Source organism: Benincasa hispida, chromosome 8 (genome assembly GCF_009727055.1).
Source record: "Benincasa hispida cultivar B227 chromosome 8, ASM972705v1, whole genome shotgun sequence".
In the NCBI taxonomy this organism is placed as follows: Eukaryota; Viridiplantae; Streptophyta; class Magnoliopsida; order Cucurbitales; family Cucurbitaceae; genus Benincasa; species Benincasa hispida.
The window spans coordinates 5480536-5507926 of record NC_052356.1 but is presented as its reverse complement, the minus strand read 5'-3'; the positions used below and the strand labels follow the sequence as shown (position 1 = coordinate 5507926).

General features: G+C 37.5%; 1 protein-coding gene across 21 annotated transcripts; it reads right to left on the bottom strand.

Moving 5' to 3' along the window:
* Positions 1–19: 19 nt before the first annotated feature.
* Positions 20–26464, bottom strand: LOC120083707 (protein FAR1-RELATED SEQUENCE 11-like). 21 transcript variants are annotated; one of them, XR_005483512.1, is made up of 7 exons: positions 26327–26464; positions 24276–25283; positions 23282–23724; positions 20245–22150; positions 20081–20127; positions 621–691; positions 25–506 (listed from the first exon to the last, which is right to left on the bottom strand). XR_005483512.1 is itself a non-coding variant. In XM_039039553.1 (5 exons), exons 3-5 carry the CDS (start codon positions 23666–23668, stop codon positions 467–469), a joined length of 474 nt encoding a protein of 157 aa, XP_038895481.1. In that variant the 5' UTR covers positions 23669–23724; positions 24276–25283; positions 26327–26464; the 3' UTR covers positions 20–466. The 21 variants fall into 21 exon arrangements, 6 of the variants coding, with proteins under 6 accessions (XP_038895481.1, XP_038895480.1, XP_038895479.1 ...); XR_005483508.1 differs by having other exon boundaries at positions 26–506; positions 589–691; positions 20448–22150; XR_005483507.1 differs by having other exon boundaries at positions 26–506; positions 20448–22150.
* Between the last annotated feature and the right edge of the window lie 927 nt (positions 26465–27391).

Sequence of the window (27391 nt, the reverse complement as noted above, 5' to 3'; positions counted from 1 at the left end):
AATTTGTTTGGTTCATTATATATTAAAAGTGTTTTTACTAAGGTCAAATTACTATAAATATCACAGAATTGCAAGTAAATATTTATGGCACAACACCATTCCTGTAAAATTAATGACAGGTGAAACTAACCTCATTAGCCTTTAAACTGATCACTCGGCCTCGCTCCATGCAGAATGTTCTTCCCGTAACTCACTCTGTTTCCTAGTTTTAGTTTACAACAAAAGTTACAAGTTGCTGTGTAGGGTAGAAACATCCCTTTAGAGGCTGGCAATGATGTGGGATGTTCCCTCGCGCCGTGCGGGATGGATAAGAGGAGCGACACTTGCTCGGTTGTGATATCAAGCCTCTCTCTGGACTTTGCAGATTCAGTAGTAACAAGATTTGTCACCATGCTCTGCAACACCTGAATCCTTTCAGCATGATCGATCATTTCAGTACTTGGAAGGAGCTTTGCCCAGGGCATGCTTATCCTTCTCCATCGTACGGGAAGATAGCTATCTGGTATCTGGAAAGGAGAAACCAATATCATACTTGCATCCAAACCAAACGTAGGTTTCTCATTATCTGTAGTTGAGTAAATAGCCAACCAAGGATCAGGAGTGTATTTTATGGACATTACTCTGTCTTGTTTACTCGTAATTGGAGATGGGAGTGCAAGCCGACTGACCATTTATAGGTCAGTTCAGTTTTCTGAAGTATAAAACCCAAAAACAATCAACTAGTTTAGTTTGGATGCATTGGAATAAACTCGAGAACAATTCAATATAGAAATATATTGAAAAATGAACTCCCTTTCGAGAGGACTAGACTCTCCCAAATTAGAAAATCCTGCTAAATTCTTCACTCTCTAACCTTCCTCTCACATACTATTTATAACCCAAAAGAAGTAACAAATTTCATGTCTAATTACTAGAATATGCTCGCTACTAATTATTTACTAATTATACTACTAGGAGTCTTACAAATTCACTTGTTTTGGTTATTGTATCCTTGTGCTATCTTCATCCCTTGTTTTCTGTGACTGTTACCCTTTGTATTCGTTCTTTTGTCCTTCTAATGGATGTTCAATATACCACCACCTACCCTAGACTGATTCAGACTCCAAGCAGAAGATCAAAACGATGAGGTCATATTATACGTATAGTAACACAACTTTTCTATCAATTAGGAAACAATTATGAACATGATCTAGCCAGGGTAGGAATGCATTTAACTAATAAGTAGCGGGGGGAAAAGTGATGTAAGAAAAAAAAATCAGATCCAAAGTTGATGGGGGAGTGAGAGAAGTCAATGGGGAGGGAGAGGGGGATATTTAGGTTCTATGACAAGGAACAAGTGCCAAAGCACATCTCAAGTGAATAAAAAACACAACGGATCTGCAGTTTAAATTTATAGGTTAAACAAGAAAAAGCCAAGTCCGTTGGTTGCTATGGATGAGAAAGATAAGTGTTCATTTCTATAATACAGTGTTTGCGATGGTAGCCCAAACATCCATATGGAAACTGGCAATGACACCACCAATCAAAATGAAGAAATGGGAAAATGGCACCTGATTCGCCAAGAGAACTCTCACCAAGAGAAGAGGTTTTTGTGGCAGGAAGTGGGGTTTTTCTTATTAGAGAAAAAAAGAAAAAGAAATAGAGTGCTCCTAATGTAAGTGAGGTTTATGCTTGAACATCAAGCCCTTTGGGGAAGGGTTGTCACTACTATTTATGATTGGAAGTCTCATGGGAAATTTGTACGGATGACCTATTTTTTGAGTCCAAAATGTCAAATGACCCATTTTTAAAAAATAGTGTCAATTGACTCTCTGTTGACATCATCGTCATACCAAATTACGTAAATTTCCCTCACGAGTGCCTCACGAGGTAAGTCTCGCTCTCGTCTGATTAAACACTCTCGCTCTCGCTTGAAATTCCCTGGTTTGATGTGATGACTCGTCAATGTACGAATGATTTGACAATTTTCATGACGGAAGCCTCAAATCAATAATACCTAAACACAATATAAACTCTAAACTTCATTTCAACGGTGATTACTTCTCTATTTTTCAACGGTGTTTTGTTGAACGGAGATTATTCGAACGGGGATTTCCAAGACGAGGCTTTTTCAGAACGAAACAGGTTTTTCAGAAAGGTGTTTCATTATTTTGAGTCTGTTTAATTATTTTTGTTGTGTTATTTCTGGAAATGTAGCATTACAAAATTTTGTATTGAGAGAGAGAGCAAGAGTAAGAGAAAGAGCGAGATTAAGAGAGAGTGAGAGTACACTTCAATTGCTTGTACAACTTAATAACAAATGTTCTCTTGGAGAGTTGACAGGAATCATTGTGCAAGTTTCATTGAAGTATGAAGAACTTAAATCTCACATTTACAGGGTTACAAATGTCAGTTCTTCAGAGTTTGATCTTATATTGAGAGTTAAATATAAGCTTGAATATAAAGCCCCTCCACAATACATAAGGAATGATGATGATGTTCGCTTCCTTCTTTTTCGAGAAGACCTTAGTAGATTTCAGTTATCTATAACGTTGAAATCGAATCAGGACGAAAATATTAATAGGGTTTGGAAATGTGAGTTATGATGATACGACTGTGGAAAGACAATACGAAGAATCATATCAGTTTCATCAGGAAGAGGATCATTGTCTACCAACATTGTACCATCAACATTATCACTAAACAACGACCGCTAATCCAACAAGATTGAATTCAGAATTGGGCGGTACTTCAGTTGTTGGTAATGAGAGACCATCTATATTCAATTATATGGATTGTGGTCATCCAGAGCAAAGTTGTGGTCCTTCAGTGGATGTTAATGAGCAACTAACGAGATTGAATGAAATGAATCGTGATCATAGAGATATACGTCGTTCTACAGCAGCTTCAGTGGTTCCACCATCTGTGTCTTCAAGTCATAAAACAGAGTTGATTATGTCTGGTACCTCTTCATCTGGGACAGAAAACGTTGAAGTTGGTCAACTATTTTTTAGTAAAAATGACTTGAAAATGAGATTATCTATTTTGTCCATCAACAAAAATTTTGAATTTAAGGTCAGGAAATCAACCAAATCTTTGTTCACTGTCAAATGTATTGGAGAAACTTATAAATAGAGCCTTCGTACAGCAAAAATGGAAGGGTCTGATATATTCAAGATCACAAAGTACTGCAGTTTGCACACATGTTCCATTGGAATTCTGAATCACGACCATAGACAAGCAACTGCTACGGTTGTCGGTTAGTTGATTAAAGATAAGTTCACGGGAATATGACGTATTTATAAACCTTGTCATATCGTTGAGGATATGAGGAGAGATTATGGCGTGAACATAAGTTATGATAAAGCGTGGCGTACAAGGGAAGCCGCGTATGATCTCACTAGAGGTAATTCAGAATACTCATACTCCATACTACATGCTTATGGAGAAGCTTTAAAAATAGAGAATCCAAATACAGACTTTGAGATCGAACTTGAAGATGAGGTACATTTCAAGTATATGTTTATAGCATTAGAACCTTGTATTAGAGGTTTCGCAAGCTGTCGGCCTGTAATAATTGTTAATGAGTCACACTTGATACAAAGGCACCATGTTGGTTGTGGTTTTTATGGACGGGAACAATCGATTATACCCACTAGCATATGCAATAGTGGACAATGAAACCGATCGATCATGGAAATGGTTTATGTCAAACTTGAAATGCAATATCGAAGAACCCGATAATTTGGTGTTTGTGTCTGATCGGTTGGTATCTATCAGCGATGTTATTCGTGTATTTTTTCCCACGACATTTCATGGATTGTGCACATAGCACATAGAACAAAATCTTGTTACAAACTTTAAATATAACACAGTTGTTGGGATATTTAGAGATGCAGCAAGGGCATTTCGCATGACAAAGTGTCAAACAAAATGGGACGAACTCCGTAGTGTTTGAGACGGTGTTGTCATGAAATATCTGGAAGACATCGGTCTTCAAAGGTGGGCACGGGTTTACCAAATAGAACGAAGATATGATAACATGACATCCAACAGTGCAGAGTGCTTCAATTCGTTAACTAAAGAGTATCAACTATTACCCATGGTGAAGGCTGCCCTTGGTATTTATAGACATCCAAGGTGAACGGCGGCTTCTCTCTCATGATTGTACAGATGGGACGACTTTAATTCATGACTAATGCGCCGAATATTTGTGAACAAAAAGCTGATCGTACTTGTGATCGTTAACGGCTGTCAACTTAATTCGGATTCGACTGTCATCAGCTTTTTGTCCCATCGTGATTAATTATGCCTATCGTGGTTCTACGAACGGAAGTTAGTTATAAACTAAACTAGATGAGAGGTGTTTGTGTCACAGTTTCTGGCATTTTCATCACGTCGCACGGATCTGAGCGGTTCACTATAATTTTGGCGGTTATGCCCATAATTCCCACACCGACCACATTTCATTTGTCTTCAAAATTCTCCTTTGGATGGTATTCTTCTCACTCTCCGTCCTCTGGCTTGTACCACAAACTTCAGAGGAAGGATAGTCTTTTCTACATATCTAAGAGGTCTCTTCCATTCAGATGTGCCCAAGTGGATTTATAGGCTCTGCATACGTAGTCATTAGAGAGCCCATTGTATAAAATCGACTGCAAAGACTCTGAATGGGTATATTTCGTTCCTTGGCAGCAACAATTGCATGCGAACACGGGATACCAAGTGAGTCAAATTCCTTACACATGTATTCCTTCCTGTGAAGATTGACAATACCGTCAATCGATTATCTCGCACGTGGACCCGATAACAATCAATAGGCTCAACCCGATATCGTTTTCCCTTATCGGCCTCACTTGCCAATCGAGTTTCACAGTACTCAGAGTGCAATGTCGTTCGAGATGCCCAGAAATTCCTCCATTCGTAGAACCACGATTAGAGCATTCCTCTAACATGTTCAATCAAGCATACTATGGGCAATAGTCGATACTCTTTAGTCAACGAATTGAAACACCCTGCATTGTTGGATGTCATGTTATCATATGTTTGTTCTATTTGGTAAACCTGTGCCCACCTTTGAAGACAAATGTCTTTTAAATATTTCATGACAGTACCGTCTCGAAAACTACGGAATTCGTCCGATTTTTTCTGGAACTCTGTCATGCGAAATGCCCTTGCTACATCTCTAAATATACCAATAACCATGTTATCCTTAAAGTTTGTAACAAGATTTTGTTCTATGTACCATGTGCACAATCCATGAAATGTCGTGGAAAAAAATGCACGAATAGCATTGCTGATAGATACCAATCGATCAGACACAAACACAAGATTATCGAATTCTCCGATACTGCATTTCAAGTTTGACATAAACCATTTCCATGATCGATCAGTTTCATTGTCCACTATTGCATATGCTAGTTGGTATAATCGATTGTTCCTGTCCATATAAACCGCAACCAACATGGTGCCTTTGTATTTTCTTTTCAAGTGCGACCCATCAACAATTATCACAGGCCGACAAATTGTGAAACCTCTAATACACGGCCCTAATGCATAAACATATACTTGAAATGCACCTCATCTTTAAGTTCGATCTCAAAAACTGTATCTGGATTCTCTATTTTTAACGCTTCTCCATAATCATGTAGTATGGAGTATGAGTATTCCGATGTACCTCTAATGAGATCATACACAACTTCCCTTGCACGTCACGCTTTATCATAACTTATGTTCACGCCATAATCTCTCCTCATATCCTCAACGATATGACAAGGTTTATAAATACGTCATATTCCCGTGAACTTATCTTTAATCAACTGACCAACAACCGTAGTAGTTGCTTGTCTATGGTCGTGATTCAGAATTCTAATGGAACATGTGTGCAAACTGCAGTACTTTGTGATCTTGAATATATCAAACTTTACCATTTGCACTGCACGAATGCTCCACTTACAAGTCTCCCCAATACATTTGACAGTGAACAAAGATTTGGTTGACTTCCCGACTCTCAATTCAAAATTTTTGTTGATGGACAAAATAGATAATCTCATTTTCAAGTCTTTTATTCAAAAATAGTTGACCAACTTCAACGTCCTCTGTCCAAGATGAAGAGGTATCAGGCATAATCAACTCTGCCCTATGACTTGAATACACAAATGGTGGAACCACTAAAACTGCTGTAGAACGATGCACATCTCCATGATCACGATCCATTTCATTCAATCATGTTGGTTGCTCATTAACATCCAATGAAGGACCACAACTTTGCTCTGAATTACCACAATACATATAATCGAATCTAGATGGTCTCTAATTACCAACAACCGAAGTACTGCCCAATTTTGAATTCAATCTTGTTGGATTAGTGTGGTCATTGTCTAGTGATAATGTTGATTGTACAGCATTGGTAAACAATGGAATATCCTCCTCTTCCTGACAAAACTGATATGATTCCTCATATTATTTGTCCACAGTTGTATCATCATAACTCACATTTCCAAACTCCATTCTAATATTTTTGTCCTGATTTGATTTCAGCGTTACAGATAACTGAAGTCTATTAAGGTATTCTCGAAAAGAAGGAAGCGAACATCATCATCATTCCTTATGTATTGTAGAGGGACTTCATATTCAAGCCGTTGGATTTTATGTCTTAAAACTCGTAGTTTGTAATATCATATTCTTGTTCAATAAAGTTGTTATTGAAAATATTTAGTAAAATTAAATTCTATATTCATGAATCCAATAAACTAAGGATCCGAGGTTATTAAGTTTAAGTTTGAACTTTATGTAGTGCATAAATGTGGATCAAGTTCAAATATATAACCAAAATGGTCTATAGTATATGAATAAGGTTGGGCGCCTTATTTTGGGGACACTATGGATGCGGCTCATTTTGTAGTTAGTACAAATGATGTGATCCTAAATCGTTCACGTGGAGACATGAAAGTGAGGACATGCTATGTAAAGAGTTTACACTGAACCATGAAATAGTCACTTTTTATGTTCTAAACGCCGTTTTATGTATAAAATTGACTATTTCGTTAATTGATGACCTAGATAACTTAATCTTAATCCTGAGCTAACTATGAACTCCTGTTCACTCGGAATTATCCTTAGATCTGCATAGGTGAGGGCAGCTCATTATCGCTAGCCCCAATAAGCCTCCCATTTCAGGGATAAGATCAGGTGGATAGCTGGGAACATAGGGTGCAAGACGGAATTCACTTCTACCCGTTATAGGAATAGTAGATAGGTTGTTCCCTTTAGTACTGAATCCAGGTCTTAAACAAGGGGCCCCACCCTCTCCTTGGTCGGAGAGGGATTTGGTTTATAGGTTGGACCTTAAACCAATTGTTCATTAGAGGATCAGTGGAACTTAAGGAATAAGATTGTCGTCTTGGGGGTAAAACGGTTTTTATGACCCAACCGAGATTACAAACAACTTGTGAAGAATTAGCTTACTAATCATGGTTATATCATATGGACAAAAATATATCTATAGTAAGGAGAGTGCAACTACGGGACTATAGTGGAATAACCCGTTAGTTAATGAATGTTGATTAGCTCCGTCTAAAAGAGTTTAGCCAGCTAATATCGGATTGTTGGAGCCCATGATCTATAGGCCCATTAGGTTCCCCTACTAGCTCATATTGAATAAACTTAAAACAGTATGATAGAATGATTCGGATTGTTCAAATTAGATGAAGAGAGAGAAACCGACAAGCATATGTGATATAGTGGTCGGTTTTCAGTTTAGAGATACAACTTTAATGATTAAATGTGATTTAAATATCAAGAATATGAATACGTCCATATTCGGAAGCTCGAAAATAATAGAAATGGTCAAAGATGTAAAAAGTCAAAGAATTGTCTTTTGACTTTGAAAAGTCAAACTTTAACCGATCTTATATTCAAATGTGATTTGAATTTCGAGAAAATGAATACGGATTCATGCTCGGGAGGTCAAAATTAGTCAACACGGAAAAAAATCATAAAAAGTCAAAATGTTGACTTTTCGGTCAAAATTTGACTTTGACAAAATTACCATTTTGCCCTTTGACTAAAGTTAGTGGGAAAATCCAAACTTTTTATTGGATAATTCTACTAACAAGATAATGGGTTAGGTGTTGGCTTATAGTGGAGACATCAAACCCATTTAGATAGTGGATTTTGAGGTGCTGGGTTTTTATGAATTTGTTTTATGCAATTTTTGCATGGTTTTTCTATAAATTTGGGTCTTCAATTTGAATAGAGAACTTTTGATAATTTTGCCAAAATTAGTTTCTAAATTGGGCTGGAAAAAATTCCCATTTTTTTAGAAATATCAAAACTCAAACCCAACCCAAAAAATCCATCTCCTATTTCCATCTCTCTCTCAATTTCTTTTTCCATCGGGTCCCACAACCCGGTTCTGAGTCCAGAGGATAGTAGATCAGCTCTAGTGGTTATCCGGTTTGTGTTCGGGCAGAGATAGAAGCATTTTTGGAGCTTCAACGGTAATATTTCAAAAAACCCTAATTAATTAATTTAGAGTTGTATGTTATTTTTTGTACAATTAGAGTAAAATTGGTCCTCAATTCCGCTGCGCATGCCTATTTTTCAATCATATGGTATCAGAGCATGTTTTAATTTTACTCAATTGCATGTGGTGTGTATCAGTTTATTAGATAAAATTGAGATTGGAAACTAAAATGGCTTTTAGGTTTTGGCAATTAAATTAAGTTTTTTTTGTAGAACGATGTATCAAAAAGAAAAAACCGAACCTTATTAGATATCGTTCGCTCTATGATGAGCTATGCTCAATTGCCTGATTCCTTTTAGGGATATGCACTTGAATCTGTTGTCCATATTTTGAACAACGTTCCCTCTAAAGGTGTTTCAGAAACACCTTATGAGTTATGGAAATGGTGTAAAAGTAGTTTACGTCACTTTAGAATTTGGGGTTGTTAACACATGTGTTGGTACAAAATCCCAAGAAATTGGAACATCGTTCAAAGTTATGTCTATTTGTAGGTTATCCAAGGGAAACAAGGGTTGGTCTGTTTTATCATCCTCGAAAAAATAAGGTATTTGTATCAAATGCCACATTCTTAGAGGAAGACCACATTAGAAATCATCAAATGCAGTAAAATAGTGTTGAAAGAAATTTCAAAAGACGCTACAAATATACCTAGTTCATCTACTAAAGTAGTAGATAAAGCTAGTATTTCTGGTCAGTCACATCCTTCTCAAGAGTTGAGAATGCCTCGACGTAATGGGAGGGTTGTTCATCAGCCTGACCGTTATTTGGGTTTAGCTAAAACTCAAATCATCATACCTGATGAGGGCATAGAGGATCCATTGATCGCAATGAATGATGTGAACCGTGACCAGTGGATAAAAGTTATGGACCTCAAAATGGAGTCAATGTACTTTAATTCAGTCTGAACTTTTGTAGATAAACCAAGTGATGTAAAACCAATTGGTTGCAAATGGCTACAAGAGAAAACGAGATCAAGCCAGTAAAATACAGACTTTTAAGGCTCGACTTGTGGCAAAGGGTTATACCCAAAGAGAATGAGTGGACTATGAAGAAACTCTCTCTCCCGTTGCAATGTTAAAGTCGATAAGAATACTCTTATCCATTGCAACTTTTTATGACTATGAATTTGGCAAATGAATGTCAAGACAACCTTTTTTAATGGCAATCTTGAAGAGAGTATCTATATGATTCAACCAGAGGGGTTTATAGTTCAGGATCAAGAACAAAAGGTTTGTAAGCTTGAGAAATCTATTTATGGATTAAAACAAGCTTCTAGATCCTAGAATATAAGGTTTGATACTGCAATCAAATCTTATGGTTTTGAACAGAATGTTGACGAGCCTTGTGTTTACAAAAAAATCATTAATTATGTTGTAGTGTTCTTGGTTTTATATGTCGATGATATTCTACTCATTGGAAATGATATATGATATCTTACTGACGTCAAGCAATGGCTAGATACACAATTCCAAATGAAAGTTTTAGGAAATGCACAGTATATTCTTAGAATCCAAATTGTTTGGAATCGCAAGAACAAGACACTAGCCATGTCTCAAGCATCTTATATAGACAAAATGTTGTCTAGATATAAAATGCAAAATTCCAAAAAGGATCTATTGCCTTTCAAACATGGAATTCATCTGTCAAATGAACAATGTCCTAAGACACCTCAAGAAGTTGAGGATATGAGAAATATTCTCTATGCTTCTTTGATGGCTGCAGCAGAATTGAGGACCAATTTTACTTTAATTGCACAGAAAATAACATACACCCTAAATTAATTAATTAGGGTTTTTTGAAATATTACCTTTGAAACTCCCAAAATGCTTCTATATTCGCCTGAACACGAACCGAGCAACCACTAGAGCTGACCTACTATTCTCTGGACTTAGAACCGGGTTGTGGGACCCGATGGATGAAGAAAGCAAAAGAGAGAAGGAGATGGAAATAGGAGATGGATCTTTTTTTGGGTTGGGTTTGGGTTTTGTTATTTCTCGAAAAATTTGATTTTTTCCAACCCAATTTAGAAACTAATTTTGGGAAACTTATCAAAAAGTCTTCTATTCAAATTGAAAGCCCAAATTTATAGAAAAAAACCATGCAAAAATTGCATGAAACAAATTCATAAAACCCAACACCTCAAAATTCACTATCTAAGTGGGCTTGATGTCTCCACTATAAGCCAACACCTAGCCCACTATCTTATTAGTGGAATTATCCAACAAAAAGTTTGGATTTTCCCACTATTTAGTCAAAGGGCAAAATGGTCATTTTGTCAAAGTCAAATTTTGACTGAAAAGTCAACATTTTGACTTTTTATGATTTTTCTGTGTTGACTAATTTTGACCTCCCGAGCATGAATCCATATTCATTTTCTCGAAATTCAAATCACATTTGAATATAAAATCGGTTAAAGTTTGACTTTTCAAAGTCAAAAGTCAATTCTTTGACTTTTTACATCTTTGACCATTTCCATTATTTTCGAGCTTCCGAATATGAACGTATTCATATTTTTTATATTTAAATCATATTTAATCATTAAAGTTGTATCTCTAAACTGAAAACCGACCACTATATCACATATACTTGTCGGTTTCTCTCTCTTCATTTAATTCGAATCATTCTATCATACTGTTCTAAGTTTATTCAATATGAGCTAGTAGGGAAACCTAATGAACCTATAGATCATTCCACTATAGTCTCGTAGTTGCACTCCCATCACTATAGATATATGTGTGTCCATATGATATAACCATGATTAGTAAGTTAATCTTTCACAGGTTATTCGTAATCTCGGCTGAGTCATAAAAATCGTTTTACTCCCAATACTACATCTTATTTCTTAAGTTCCACTGATCCTCTAATGAACAATGGATTTAAGGTCCAACCTATAAACCGAACTCCTCTCGAGCCAAAGAGATGGTGGGGGCCCTTGTTCAAGACCTAGATTCAGTACTAAAAGAAACAATCTATCTACTATCCCTATAACGGGTAAGAGTGAATTCCGTCTTGCACCCTATGTTCCCAACTATCCACCTGATCTTACCCTAATGAGCTGCCCTCACTTATGCAGATCTAAGGATAATTTCGAGTGAACAGGAGTTCATAGTTAGCTCAGGATTAAGATTAAGTTACATAAGTCATCAATTAACGAAATAGTCAATTTTATACATAAAACAGTATTTAGAACGTAAAAAGTGACTATTTCATGGTTCAGTCTTATGTAAACTCTTTATATAGGATGTCCCCACTTTCATATCTCCACATGAACGGTTTAGGATCACATCGTTTGTACTAACTACAAAATGAGACGCATCCATACTATCCCCAGAATAAGAGCCCAACCTTATTCATATACTATAGACCATTTTGGCAATATATTTGAACTTGATCCACATTTATGCCACCACATAAAGTTGAAACTTAAACTTAATAGTCTCGGATCCTTAGTTTATTGGATTCATGAATATATAATTTAATTTTACTAAAGATTTTCAATAACAGTTTTATTGAACAAGAATATGATATTACAAACTACGAGTTTTAGGACATAACATCCAACAAACTCCCACTTGGACTAAAACTCCTAGTAGAATCAAATGATGCTGAATTTAACTGTGAGAAATTAATGTTACGTATGAGTACAATAAACACAGGAATACAATCAACTTGGAATTCACGCCCAACATAAGTTTATATTTAACTCTCAATATAATATCAAACTCTGATAAACTGACATTTGTAACCCTGTAAATGTGAGATTTAAGTTCTTCATATTTCAATAAAACAAGCACAATGATTCCTGTTAACTTTCCCCCAATATACGAACTTTCATTCTCATCCCAATCACCTCCATATCAAATAAGTAGACACTTTTCTGTCATCATACAAAACAAGAGAACATTTGTCATTAAATTGTACAAGCAATTGAAGTGTAATCTCGCTCTCTCTTACTCTTGCTCTCACTCTTACTCTTACTCTTGCTCTTTCTCACTCTCGTTCTATCTCTCGCTCTCTCTCTCCCAATACAAAATTTCGTAATGCTACCTTTCCAGAAATAATACAGCAAAAATAATTAAACAGACTCAAAATAATGAAACACCTTTCTGAAAAACCTGTTCCGTTCTGAAAAAGTCTCGTCTTGAAAATCTCGTTCGAAAAATCTTCGTTCAATAAAACACCGTCGAAAACCAGATAAGTAATCACCGTTGAAATGGAGTTTAGAGTTTAAAGAAATCATCATTGTATTGTGTTAGGTATTATTGATTTGAGGCTTCCGTCATGAAAATTATCAAATCATTCGTACAATGACAAGCAATCACATCAAACCAAAGAATTTCAAGCGAGAGCGAGAGTGTTTAATCAGACGAGAGCGAGACTTACCTCGTGAGGCACTTGTGAGGGCAATCTACGTAATTTGGTATGACGATGATGTCAATAGAGGGTCAATTGACTTTATTTTTAAAAAATTGGTCATTTGACATTGGGTCATCCGTACAAATTTCCCAACTCTCATGAGTGGTTGCCTATTGTGAATAAGTACCTAAAGGGTAATAGATGATGGAAAGAGATTGTGTAAGACCCCTAGTTCTGAGAATAGTAGGATTATTAGTAAATATTATGATAAGTATTAGAATGGACAAACTAGTAATTAGATAGTGAGTTGGTTAAGGCTTTTGGTTATAAATAGAGGGAGTGGGTTGAGAGGAAGGATGAAGAATTTTGTGGAATTTCCTTTGGGAATTTGGGAGAGACTAGCCCTCTCGAAAAGCTAGGGTTTATCTTGTTATCTGTTCTTACGATATTATAGTATATTGTTAATAAATTTCCATATAATTCTACATTTCAGTGTCCTTGAGTTAATGTGTTCTTGAGTACCCTCTTGTTAGGTGGGATCCTAACAAATTGGTATCAGAGCCCATTCGTTCTGGGAATATCGCTAAGGATTCAGATGCAATGTGTGATAAGCTTTTGAAGGTATTTGAGATCCTAGAATCAATGCAACAAACAATGAAGGGTTACCTGTAAGGATGTGAAGACAAAGAGAGAAGAAAGAAGACTAGCAGCCATCAAAGAAGAGAAGGAAAACATTGTTCGAAAACTACCTAGACGAGTTCGAAAAGTGGCCTGAAGACAAAGGTCCTACCCTAGGGCACCTCCAGAAAAACGAGGGGGAATGGATCGATCAGGCAAGAAGAAAAGGAAGGAGAAGCCCCAGATAAAAACAGGGATGGAACAAGAATGGCGTGAAAAAAAGGAGAACATCACGACAAACCTGTGTTCAAAGAGGCGAAGGAGTGTGCGGAAGAAGAAACGTGAGAAAAGGAGATCCGACGAGCAAATGACTGGAAAACCAAGGACGTGGCCAAAAAAAAAAGGCGACAAATGACGAATCGAGCAAAGATGAAATTTTAGGGAAGAGGTCGTTGGAAATGGCATGAAAGGATTGTGGAGAGCCTGGAGAACAATGACCATGAAGGAGAAATCAAGGGAGAACATTACCGACGGTAAAAACCAACATGGTTAGAGGTGAAATTTCGAGGAAGGAGTGGGTGCGAGTTCTGTGAAGAGTGAGTGAAAGGATCGAGGAAGGGCAACCATCGAGAAAATTCGGAGGAAGGTCAGCTAGGGTTGCTTATGGGGCCAAAGATGAAGACTCAAGTGAAAAAGCGTTGGCCAAAGGGGAGAAAGAAAACGCCGACGGTTGATTGGCTGAGATGGCAAAGCAATCGACAGACGAAACGACGACGACTGAAGGACTCACTAACGATTGCGCAAAGTCGAAGACAGTGGGAGAACGATGAGATCGGAGGCACTGAACAGCAAAGACAAGGTCAAGTTATGGTGATCGGATAAGGAGACATATAACAGGGGAGGCCGATGGCAAGAAGAAAAGGTTAGGATGATGTGCGACAGAGTTGAACGACCATCTGAACTGCCGAACATCAACGGTTATTGGCGTATGATAGAGAGATTGACAACAGCGTTGCTTGAAACGATAGGAGGCATGCAGTTAGAGATGAAGAAGACGGCGCGATGGATGAAGGTTAGGATAAATTTCGTGGAGGAAAAAAAAAAGACAATGATATGGCAAAAGATGATAAGAAAGTGGGAATTTGAGGCAAAAATAACTAACCCTAATTATGTGGATGTGGGCGGTAATTTTTCGAATGGGCTTGAGTTTATTTCAAATACAATTGAGGCCCATTATTTTGGCCTGATCTCAACTGAGGAAGTAGAATTTAAATTGAGGAATTTGGAGAGGAAAATCGTGTGTGGAGCCATTAAAGGGACACGGTGGCAGCAGGATTTTCGACTTCATAATGGGCTGGACCTGCTTGGGCTATTTATCTATTTACCATGATCACATGTATCGTGAGAAGAAAGGTCCAAAACTATTGTGGAGTCCTTAGTTGCTTATTGGGCCATATCCAATTGCATTAGTTAAAGCCCAATGGCTTTCCAAAACTGAAGAGAGGAGAAACTTCAATTTTCAACACAAGTACAGATGGCGTGAAGATGGGCTCGTTCACATGTCTAATGAGAAGAAATATGATTGGGAAATTTTGTGTTCTTGGGCTGTTTTACGGGCTGAAGACAAGGGAATCAATGGAAGCCCATCTTGTTTTTGAGGTTAGAAGGAAATTGTATCTGGAGACAAGGCCACGGAATTTTAAAAACAAAAAAAACAAAAAACAAAAGATTGCATGGTTCTGAGCTTGATTATGGATTGGGATGACTAGAAGTCCACGGTTACATTTAAGAAAGATAATGATGTATGGGCCCGTCGTTTGAAGAAACATTTGGGGCAATAAGGGGTTGTTATATTCTATATAGAAAGTGGGGATTACTTAAGAAAAGGCTACTGTGTTGTTTTGGGCAACAAATTGAGAATGGGCCTAGCCCATTAGAGAAGAACAACGCCAGTGGAAATGAAGAAAGAAGAATATGGATTCACGGGTTGAGGACTGGGCCTGGTTGAGCCCAAGGGAAGAAATTGAAACCCAATTTGTGGTCAAGGTTGATGAGAAGGCTGCTGGTTTAGGTTCTTTATTTTCATTATGTTAAATAAATAAATTTTAAAAAAAAAAACAAACAAACAGACAGACAGACAAACAAACTTAAATTTTTGTTGTGTTTTGTAAGCACACCTTGAGGACAAGGTGTCTTCGAAGGGCAGAATAATGTAAGACCCCTAGTTCTAGGAATAGTAGGATTATTAGTAAATATTATGATAAGTATTAAACGGGGCAAATTAGTAATTAGATAGTGATTTGGTTAGGGCTTTTGGTTATAATTAGAGGGAGTGGGTTGAGAGGAGGGATGAAGAATTTTGTGGAATTTCTTTTCAGAATTTGGGAGAGACTAGCCCTCTTGAAAGGGTAGGATTTATCTTGTTATCCGTTCTTATGATATCATAGTACATTGTTAATCCATATAATTTTACATTTCATTGTCCCTGAGTTGTTAATGTGTTCTTGAGTACCCTCTTGTTAGGTGGGATCCTAACAGATTGATAAGGACAAAGCGGGCTTTCTCGAGTCAATTTCTTCCAAAGTGGAAAATGGGAGGAAATTTTGTTTTTGGGAGGATAAATGGGCTGACCCTAATCCATTTGCTCATTTACCTACCCTACCCTGATTTGTATGCTATCTCCATTTAAAAGAATCATTGTCACATATTATTGAGTTCCTCATCATCAGACTTGGGACCCCGACCTGGGAAAGGGCTTGTATGATTGGGCGTTGGGCAGTTATCCTTGGTTGATAAGCTTAATTGGATAATCATGAACACTGATCATGCTAAAATGAGATGGAGCCTTGAAGATTTGGGGGGATTAAAATCCAAGTTAGCCTTTATGAAGTTTAACCACCCCTAGAGGAGTTTGTTCACCCATAATTGACTTGATTAGACGTATTGATCCCTAAAATGGTGAAGTTGTTCGTTTCATGCTTAACTTACACAAATCTTAATACAATGGAATGGATAATCTGCAATGCAAAGAAAAATCCCTCAGTGGGACTAGTCTCTTTCGGTTTGTGTTTGCAGTTTCAAAGAGGATGAGGACGTAGACCATCTTTTCTTGCATTTCCCTATGACCTAAAAGATTGAATTTTGGAGTTTGAAGTTAGGGTCCAAACTTGCCTTCGTACCAAAATAGATGAGTGGTTGATGAATGAAGCTTGGTGGGTGGAATCTCAAAGAAAAAGCCAAGGTTATTTGGAGTTGTGCAGCTAGATGACTTCTTTGACACATCTGAAGAGAAATAAACCAAACAGGTTTTTTAAGACGAGTTTTTACCTTTTGATTCATTTGTAACAATGTGAAACATGATGAAAAAAGAAAACGAGAAACGAACACAGTTTACATGGAAAACCTTAGAATAGGGAGAAAACACCACGATTGAGACTTATTTTTATTATTGGTTTGATACATAGAGTACAAGAGAACAGGCCAAATAAATAGACAATGGGAAGCCCTAGGGTACATGAAATTACTAAAAAAACCCGAGGGTAAAATGTTATTTTTGACGCTCCCCTCAAGTTGGGGCGTAAATATCAATAAGGCCCAACTCTTACACAATAATCAAAGTTTTGTCTGAACAACCCTTTTGTGAGCACATCTGCAACTTGCTGGCTTGAAGGAACATAAGGAATGCATATACTTCAATTGTCTAGTCTTTTCTTGATGAAATGTCTGTCAATCTCAACGTGTTTTGTTCTGTCATGTTGAACTAGATTATTTGCAATACTTATTGTTGCCTTATTGTCACAAAACAGTTTCATTGGAAGCTCGCTACCTTGATGAAGATCTGACAACACTTTCATCAACCAGATTTCTTCACATATCCCTAAACTCATGGCCCGATATTCAGCCTCAACACTACTTCTTACCACAACTCCCTGTTTTTTTCTTTTCCAAGTCAATAAATTACCCCAGACAAATGTGCAATATCCAGATGTTGACTTTCTATCAACAACAGACCCTGCCCAGTCAGAATCAGTGTAAGCTTCAACGCTACGTTTATCGGACTTCTTGAACATCAAACCCTTACTAGGTGTTCCCTTCAAATATCGTAGAATGCATTCAACTGCTGTCATATGTTCCTCATAAGGAACCTGCATAAACTAACTGACAATACTAACTGCATAGGATATAGCAGGTCTCGTGTGAGATAAGTAGATCAATTTCCCAACTAACCGCTGATACCTCTCTTTGTTGACAGGGACACTGTTACCTGTATTACTAAGTTTTGAATTATATTCAATCGGGGTGTCAATAGGTTTGCACCCAGTCATTCATGTTTCTTTTAGTAAGTCAATAGTAGGTCTTTAATCTCGAATTCTTTGGCCATCTTTGCTTTAAGTCTCATAATTTCATCATCATCATCACCAGAAAGCACAATATCATCGATAAACACAATGAGAACTGCAACCTTTCCTGAAGTTGACTTCTTTGTAAACAGTGTGTGATCTGAGTGCCCTTGGGTATATCCTTGTCCTTTGACAAAGGTGGTAAATCTACAAAAATCAGGCCCTCGGAGACTATTTCAACCCATATAGAGACTTCCTTAGTCGGCATACCTGGTGTTTGAATTGATCCTCAAATTCGGGGGCAAGACTCATGTAGACTTCCTCTTCAAGTTCCCCTTTGAGAAATACATTCTTTACATCCAGTTGATGCAGAGGCCAATCTTTGTTCACTGTAACTGACAGTAATACCCGGATAGTATTAAGCTTAGCTACGAGAGAGAACATCTCAGGGTAATCCACACCAAAGGTTTAAGTAAAGCCTTTGGCAACCAACCTGGCCTTGTATCAGTCAATCGTTCCATCAGACTTATACTTTATAGTAAAGACCCATATGCACCCAACCGTCTTGTGTCCTTTGGGTAGAATCACCTGATCCCACGTTCCATTTTTCTCAAATGCCCTCAATTTCTCCATGACAGCAGCCTTCCATTCAGGAGTTTCCATCGCATCCTGTATGCTACTCTGTACCATCCCTGTATCTAGACTGGTGGGAAAGGCCCTAAACTCGGGTGACAGGTTACTGTACGTCATGTAACTGTGCATAGGGTACTTCGTACATGATCGAGTGCCTTTCCTCAAGGTTATCAGGAGATCGAGGGATGCATCATGCTCTTCCATACTGTCAAGTTTCCTATTGTGATCGATTGTCTCCTCAACTGGGGTTTCACCTTCAGAGGTCCCCTTCATATCATCACCATCTCTAGTATCATTCTCATTTTCCGGACTTGTTTCCTGATCATTATTCGCAGTTGTCTCTCCATCTGCCATAGTGGTGCTGTCAGCACCTTCTTCGCCTTTTTTCTCTCTGCAACCATTAGTCTCAGCACAAGTATCCATATCATTAATTTCAGGAATACACGTACCTGATGTTAGGTCTGACTCATGGACTGGAGCCGGAGATGCGACAGGTGGCGCTATTTCCTTCCTAAGATTCTTCCTATAGTATGGGACTTGGTTGGTAGGAAGAACAGGGTCGATATGTTTAGGAATCGGAGATGACTCTAAGGAACTATAGACGTGGATCAGTTAGCCTCTTCACTAGAGTTCTCCCTCTGAAGATGGCTAATGGGAAAGAATTGTTGATCCTCAAGAAAGATGATATCCATGGAAACAAAATATTTGCGAGATAACGGGTGGTAACATTTACCCACGGTGATGGAGAGGATACCCAACAAAGATACATTTTTTAGCACGAGGGGTGAATTTCGTGCGGTTTGAACCATGGGAATGAACAAAGGCAACACAGCCAAATACCCAAAGCGCATCTGAGATTAAACGAGTAGTTGGGTATGACTCTTTAAAACAATCCAACAGGTTTTGAAAGTTGAGAACTCGAAAGGGCATTCGGTTGATTAAGTGAGCGGCAGTGAGAATAGCATCCCCCTATAGGTAAGATGAGAGAGATGTGGATAGCATTAAGGAACGAACGACTTCCACCAAATGACGATTTTTCCTCTCGGCTACCCCATTTCACTGGGGAGTATAAGCATACGAACTTTGGTGGATAATCCCTTTAGTGAGGAACTTTGTGAGGAAGTCCCAGAAAGAGGCGTTAAAGAACTCTCGCCCATTGTCACTTCTCAGAATACCAATCTTTGCATTAAATTGGGTTTCCACAATAGCATAGAATTATTGGAATACAAACAACACATCGAACTTATCAGTGAGAAGAAAGATCCAAGTAAGCCGAGTGTGGTCGTCTATAAAGGTGACAAACCAGCGTTTCCCTGTGGAGGTAGTGGTTGGTGAAAGACCCCAGACATCACTATGATCTAAGGTGAAGAGTCTGGACGGTTTGTAGGGCTGAGAGTGAAAGGAGACACGACTCTGTTTGGCACGAATACAAACATCACAGTTTAAAGAAGATATATTAATATTGCAAAATCAATGCGAAAACAAATATTTCATGTATTGAAAATTTAGATGTCCTAAGTGATAATATCATAACAAAAAGTCATTCTCAAAAGTAGAAAAATTTAAAGAAACGAGACTAGTCCTATAATCATTCCTAGAGGAAGTATCATCAGTCAGGAAGTAGAACCTCCTATCGTGTCGGGTAGTGTCAATCGTCGTCCCCAAGCTCAAATCCTGAAATAAAACAGAGCCGAGTGAAAAAACTACCTGACAACTCAGATCTCTTGTAATTTTACTTATAGACAATAAATTATATGAGATCTTAGGAACATGCAATACATCACGCAGTACCAAACCCTCAAACGGAGACACATATCCTTTCCCTGCAACAGGGGCAAATGACCCATCTGCGATTCTAATCCGTTCATTACCAGCACTCGAACAGTATGAAAGAAATTGATCAGATGAGCCAGTAAGATGATATATAGCCCCTGAGTCAACAATCCAAGGTTTTTTATCATTAATACTAATAAAGCCAAAAGATTGAATCGTACCTGACTATGTGATGGCACTAACCCCAACTGTACTTAGATTGGTCTTACTATCTGTTGGGGATTGATGCTGAGAATTCTCATTTGTTGAATCACTCACAAGGGCATGTCCAAGGTTTGATTTGTCATGTGACTGGCGACGTTTACTGTTCGAAGGTCGTCCATGTAGCTTCCAACACTGGTTTTTTGTATGTCACGGCTTTTTGCAATGTCACAGACAGGGGTGGGTTTCTTATCGCCGTCAGAGCTGGAAGATTTTGTAGCAAAGGTCGCAGCCTCAGTTGAAGTGCTAACTGGGTTGTTCATAGCACTCGATCTGTCATCTTCCAGCCGTATCTCTGAACACACTTCCATGAGAGAGAGTATAGGTCGTTGGCCCAATATTCGACTTCGAACGACATCGAATTTAGAGTTCAACCCAGCTAAGAAGTCAGAGACCCGATTAGCTTCTTCAATCTTCAAATACTGTGCACAATTCCAAACTATTTCTCGTCAAAGATCCATTTCTCGCCACAACAGGGATAGTTTATTAAAATAGGATGTTACATCCATGGTCCCTTATTTGCATTCGTGGACCTGCTTGCGTAGTGTACAGTTGAGACGCATTCTGCCTTTTTAAGTAAAGCTTATGCACAGTATCCCAAATATCCTTGGCGGTTGCAGCATACAGTAATGGTCTGTCAATTTGGGTTTCCATACTGTTAACAAGAACTGACCGTAACAAAGAGTCTTCTCCTTTCCAAATACGTTCTTGTGGATCACTCAGTTGGGGTTTTAGTATCTCCCCCGTCAAGTACCCAAACTTATGTCTCCTTTCCAGTGTCATTCTGATTGATTGTGACCAGGAAAAATAATCCTGGTCATTCAACTTTTCTCCAATGATGAACCCTGTAGAATTGACCATCAAACCAAACAAATAATTCGTATTGGGTAAAATAGAGAAAGAGGTTACCAGATCCTCAGAGTAGAATTCTAGTTGTGGATTTGTGCCAAGGATTGTTCCGAAGTCTGCTGCTTGTTGTTGGAGATAAGCAAACAATGTTGAATCTCGCTAAGACATTAAGTCGTGCCGCTGCTACAAGGTGCAGCTGGAATTTTCTGTTCATTAGACCCCGGTCCCATCACTGGTTGGAAGAGATCGGTTGAGGGAGCCTAGCCCCGAGCATCAAACGCTGCGGAGGGAGCCAAAGGGAAAGAAGGGCCAGAGTTGGTGCGGCTAAACGAGGAACCTCTGACCGACAAGTTGCTTGGCTCAGCTCAACTAGAGAAAATCCCGACTGAAGGCTGCGACTGAAGGGACTGCACCGGAATCATCTGAAACTGTCCATCGACTAGGGTTTGCGCAGGTGGAAGACGCGATCGAGGGTATCCAGCCACGACTTCTGGGTACGACGCATCGGCTGGGCTCGACGCGATCTGCTAAGGAGCGGCTCCAATCGGCTGGGCTTCGAAGATTGAACGGTTCTGACCACTGATCGACGCTCCGATTTGAGGCAAACGGCTCGGCTGGCTTCCTTCGACCGACTGCTGGACATGAACGACAGTTGGAATAAGATGAGGCAACGTGGCTTGGAGGTAACGCTCGACGGCTGCTTGGACGGTTGCTGTGATATCGACATTCACAGCCCCACTGATCCCCACGATGACTGCTGAAGAAGGTTGTGGTCGATTCTCGTCGATGACGGCTAGGGTTTCGTCCCCTTGCTCTGATACCATGATGAAAAGAGAAAACAAGAAACGAACACACAGTTTACGTAAAAAATCTTAGAATAGGGAGAAAAAACCACGATTGAGACTTATTTTTTATTATTGGTTTGATACACAAAGTACAAGAGAACAAGCCAACTAAATAGACAATGGGAAGTCCTAGGGTACATGAAATTACTAAAAAAAAAACCTAGGGTAAAATGCTATTTTCGACAAAACATACTGCTTCTTTTGGTGGGTTTCAAACAATCCTAAATTCTTTTATAACTACAGTCATTCTATTAATCCTAAACAATTGGAAAACCCTTATTCGTTAGCTTGCTAGGTGGGGGTTTCCCAACCTCACCCTAAGTTGCTCTTTTGTGGTCTCTTCTTCACCTTACTAATATACTCCTTATTTCTTATCAATAATAATAATGATGATGAAACCTTTTTCTTTAATTTGGCTCCCTTTTTTTTGGGTTTGGTTATTTTATGCAGTTGTATCCTTAAACTTTTGTCCCATACAGCTGGTCTTGGACCGTGAAACCTTCCTTGAAGGTAAGTGAGGTGGGTTATTAGCATAATCCAACCAAGGAGTAGGTTCCGAATAGCCCCACTTTTCAATGAATATATATGTCTACATATAACAAAAGAGAACTTTGACTATGAATATATATGTATACATATAACAAAAGAGAACTTTGACTATGATTATACAGTTGTTTATGTAATTATGTTTCATTTTATATCGGTAGGGTTGCCTTCATTATTTGTACTTAACGTTTCTCCTATGGATTTTTTATGTTTGAAAGAATCGCACTCCAAAATATTATTTTGAAACTTGGTAATTCTACAATACCCAAGGATAGACTCAATATTTGTTCATAATACATGAAAGCAATCTTCAAATCCTATGATATCAAAATAATAATAGCACTGAAAACCAACATCAACGATGATTGCCTGCATTGCACTGACATTGCTCAATATAGGCTAACTTGGCCCTACATTTTTAATCACAAAGAGGAAATGAAAGAGATGAATTATCAAACAAACAGCTATGAATTCCAAAACTGCACTGGATAAATATTGTCACAGTAGGTCAGATATATCTAACGCAATGGAAACAGTGAGATAAATCAGCATACCTGTTCAATAAACTGAGCAAGTCGAGTCTGTGCACTCAAAAATCGCTGAATAAAAGCATTGATTGCTTTTGATTGGCCAATGGTTGCCATTCCAGCGAAGAAATGGTTTCTCAAGAATGGCAATGCCCAAAGAGAACGCAGACTGTACAAGTTGGCTACGTGCCTATTAGTATGCAGACCAAAGGAATTCACCATGTCCCTCCACCCTATTTCAAAATCCTCAATTAACTCCAGATTATATAATCGACAGAATCCACTTTTCCACTCATTGTAACGTTCTCCAAGAATAGCATTACACCAGGATGGAAACTTCGCCACAATCATCCAAATACAAAGTGCATGCTTAGTAGTTGACAGTTCCATCGCTATGGCATCTTTGAGACACATTCTGGTCGGTTAATATTGTCTGTGGAGCCTTCCCATTCATGAACCCCATGAATTACCTTTCGTAGCACAGAAGAAACAAACAAATAAAATAATTGAGAGTGGTGAACTATTTAAATAGATGTCATGTCCACCCCCTCAGCCATAATGAATGAAGGAAATTTGATATTAAAAATGGCAATGACATGGATACTAAACTTCATTATTTCATAATAGTAGATGAAACCTGAGAGCTTGCAAGTTGACTAACATAAGATAAGAAGGAAAGCAGATGCATTGACAATTTCAGATTCCTCAAAACTTCTAATTATAATTAATTTAAGAAGATATAATGCAAGAATTAAAGCCTAGTATTAAAATTGATAAAGATGACTTTTGTATACATCATTGAAGTCACGGGTTGTGCATCCATTTTCTTGCCTAACTATTCAAATTCAGATCAAACAATCAAATACTTGCAATCTTCTACCGATTATGTTACCATTGAGAATACTTCTTTTTATTTTCTAGAGTTGAAGACAAGGATAAGTAATATTATAATTATCAGAAAAAGTTACATGCTCAGTGTGATACACTGATTGACAAAGGAATAATATTAAAATTCTGGTACCTCCAAAGCCCATGTAAATGATCTCAAATTCTCCTCCCGAAGAAGTACACAACTTAAGAAGCAAGGCATGCCATGGTTATTAATTCCAACCCATATCCCGAGTAGCATGTCAAATGCAGTCAATCGATGTGTGGTATCGAAGACCACTGCATCACCAAATGTCTCATAAGCTTGAATGGATGAGGCACATGACCAGGCAATGTTCTCTAACCTGTTGTTTGGCGATCACATACTTGAATTTGAAATTCGGATCTTTTTCCTTAATGTTTCTGCACATTCGCAATAGGTCAATGCTCTCTTCTTCATTATCTAATTTTCTAAATGTTTGAAGTAGATTTCTTACATCCTTCTCAGTGAATGGCAAATATCCTGGCTCCACACCTTTCTCTAGCTCATGAACCTCGTCATTTGCTGCACAGAAATTCCTGATTTGGCATACATAAGAATTCGGCCCTTGTCTATCTCAGAAATTGTTCAATATGCTGGAAGGAAACGGACTTGGTTTGGTTCTATAGTTCATGATTATGGTGGTTTGCAAAACCAATGACACGCCACTCTGGTGGTCCTAGTTCCATTGTTTTGCTTATTCTCATATATGCTTGACATCCACACCGAGGGATTTTCTATTCCTTTAAGGCTTATTTTCAGTTGGTGTCTTATTAGGTGTGTTCCCAGCACGATGGCAAACAAAATAGCGCCTTGTAAGGCCTTTCCCAATCCCATCTTTTCCCTCTGTTCGGTGTCTTCGGATTGGGAAGCCACATCTCTTTGCAAATTCACTATAAAACTCATAAGCAGAGTTATGAGTAGGAAACCTTTGCCCTATATATGGAGTTGCATCATTATTTGAATCCAGGGACAGCCTGGTTTCAGCAGGTGACTCCTCCGTGCTGCCGGTTTCATCTAAAGACAAGGACTGTTGGTCAGAGGGATCATCATATACGACCAACAACGGTCCAGTCTTCAGGCATTATATCTCGTTTAACTTCTCAAGTTCGACTTAAGACCCTGGCTTGAGCATTTAGAAATCAACAAATGGGAATCAGAATGGGACGAAACTTATCCATAAATGAAAAGTTCAAAAGATTGAGCACTTTTTGTTTTTATGTTAAGAATCTGAAGCAATTCTTCCTCTTTCATTTTCAGGAAGCAATAAAACATTCTAAGTCATTAAGAGTCCATTTTGGTAACATTCTCATTTCTTGCTTCTCGAATCATGCTTCTCATTTCTTGTTTCCATTTACTTTTTTTATTTAAGAAAAATAGAACCAATTTTAGTAACTGTTTCTTGTCTTTTGCTCTTTCTTTTTTATCGAAAAGATAAATAGAAAGAGGTTTGGTGATCACTTCTTGTCTCTTGTTCTTTGAACTCATGAAAATTATTTTTTTTAAAATTAAATACCCAAAATTTTTATGATTATTTATTTTTAGATATTTATTGTGCATTTGATAAGTAAAAAAGAGGATAAAATACTGCAATAACAAGAAAAAGAAGGGCGTTTCTGACAAATGAGATATGAGAAAAAAGAGCTGTTACTGCTTCTAAATGATTCTGTTTCTAAAAACTGAAAAGATGAACCAAGAATGTGACCAAACAGCCTGTGAAATGCCCTCCCATAGCTCAAATATACTGAACAAACAGTTGGTAATGAATTTATAAAAACGAAGTTTTTTCCTTGCAACACTGTTATCTCATTATATTCAGGTAACAGCCAGAATTGACACAATGAACTAAACTCTTAAATCACCAATTGAGCTAGTTGATAAGGGTAAATTTAATTATAATATCTAACATAAACCCTTCGACTGCAGAGATTATAACCAAATGGGCACAAATTGTCAAGCACAACACACTGGAAGAAGGCCTACACGTCTATTTTTCATCCCAAAAATATATACAATTGGCAATCTGGGTCAGGTGTCTATTTTTCAAAGAATCAAAGGGGCACACAGATTCCTTTGATTTCATGTTCATGAATCGGGAGTAGGAACAAACTGGTATACAGAAAATGGTAGATAGAAAAACGGAGAGAGAGAGAGAATGCTCTTACCGGAATTTAAAGGTATAGATGGCGCCACGAAGATATGAAAGTGAAAGGAGCAGAGCCCTAATTTACGCAGGAAGGAGATGGGAGCCAATTTATAGTTCCTGCCCACTTTCTTGTCCAACGCCTTTTCTTTACAATTTCTTTTCCCCTGATCAATCAATAAAACACAAATGGTTGTTTAGTAAAAAAAATGGTTTTTAGTTGGACTGGATTCCAGAAAGTTTAAGAAATGATTTTAAACCTTGGAATTTGAAATTTGATTAATGATTTTAAATTAATTACTTTGTTCGAAATGGAAAAGATTTAAAATGAATGTATTTAAAATTTTGTGTTTGAATGATAATCAGAAAAGAAAAAAAAATTAAAAATTTGTTAATATAAACTTTTAACTATGATCTGTTGATTGAAAATTAGAATTTGATGAGATTAATTGAGTAATTTACTTTCAAATTCTATCATCGAGCATTTTAGTTATGAAAGTTTTTTAAATAGAACGAGATTTCAAATCACTTCAGATTTTAAAATCATTCAATTTCGTGTCGTACCAAACAATATAATTCATTTCAAATCCATTATTAATTGAAATCCCTCAAAATCATGAGGTTCCAAACATGCCATAAATGTTGTGTTTGGTAGTCAATAAAATACAAATTTAAAAACAAGGGATTCAATTGAAAAAATTGTATTTCATGGTTTTAAATATGTGTTTTGTAGCAAATTTGGAAATTAAATTTTAATTTAAATCATTGTTATAAGGGTAATTGTTTTAAATAGTAAAAGTGTTGAAAGTATTTTCAAGTATAGCAAAATGTTAATGTTTATCAATGATATTATGATAGACCACGATAGACATCTATCACTAATACTGATAGATGTCTATTATAGTCTATTAATGATAGACAGTGATATTTTGTTATATTTATAAATAAGTTAGCTCGTTTTCTTTTATTTGAAAATAATCCATTTTATAAATTATAAAAATTAAAGCTACACACTAAATTGAATATAAAATATTATTAATTAATTTATGAACTCATTTTTTGTAAAAAGTTTTGTATAATTATTGTT

Coding starts and splice junctions, on each gene's coding strand:
- LOC120083707 (XM_039039550.1), bottom strand. CDS start 23,668: ATGTGTCTCAAAGATGCCATAGCGATGGAACTGTCAACTACTAAGCAT. Junction 507..23,281: donor TTGCTCAGTTTATTGAACAG/GTATGCTGATTT, acceptor TCTCCTTTCCAG/ATACCAGATAGCTATCTTCC.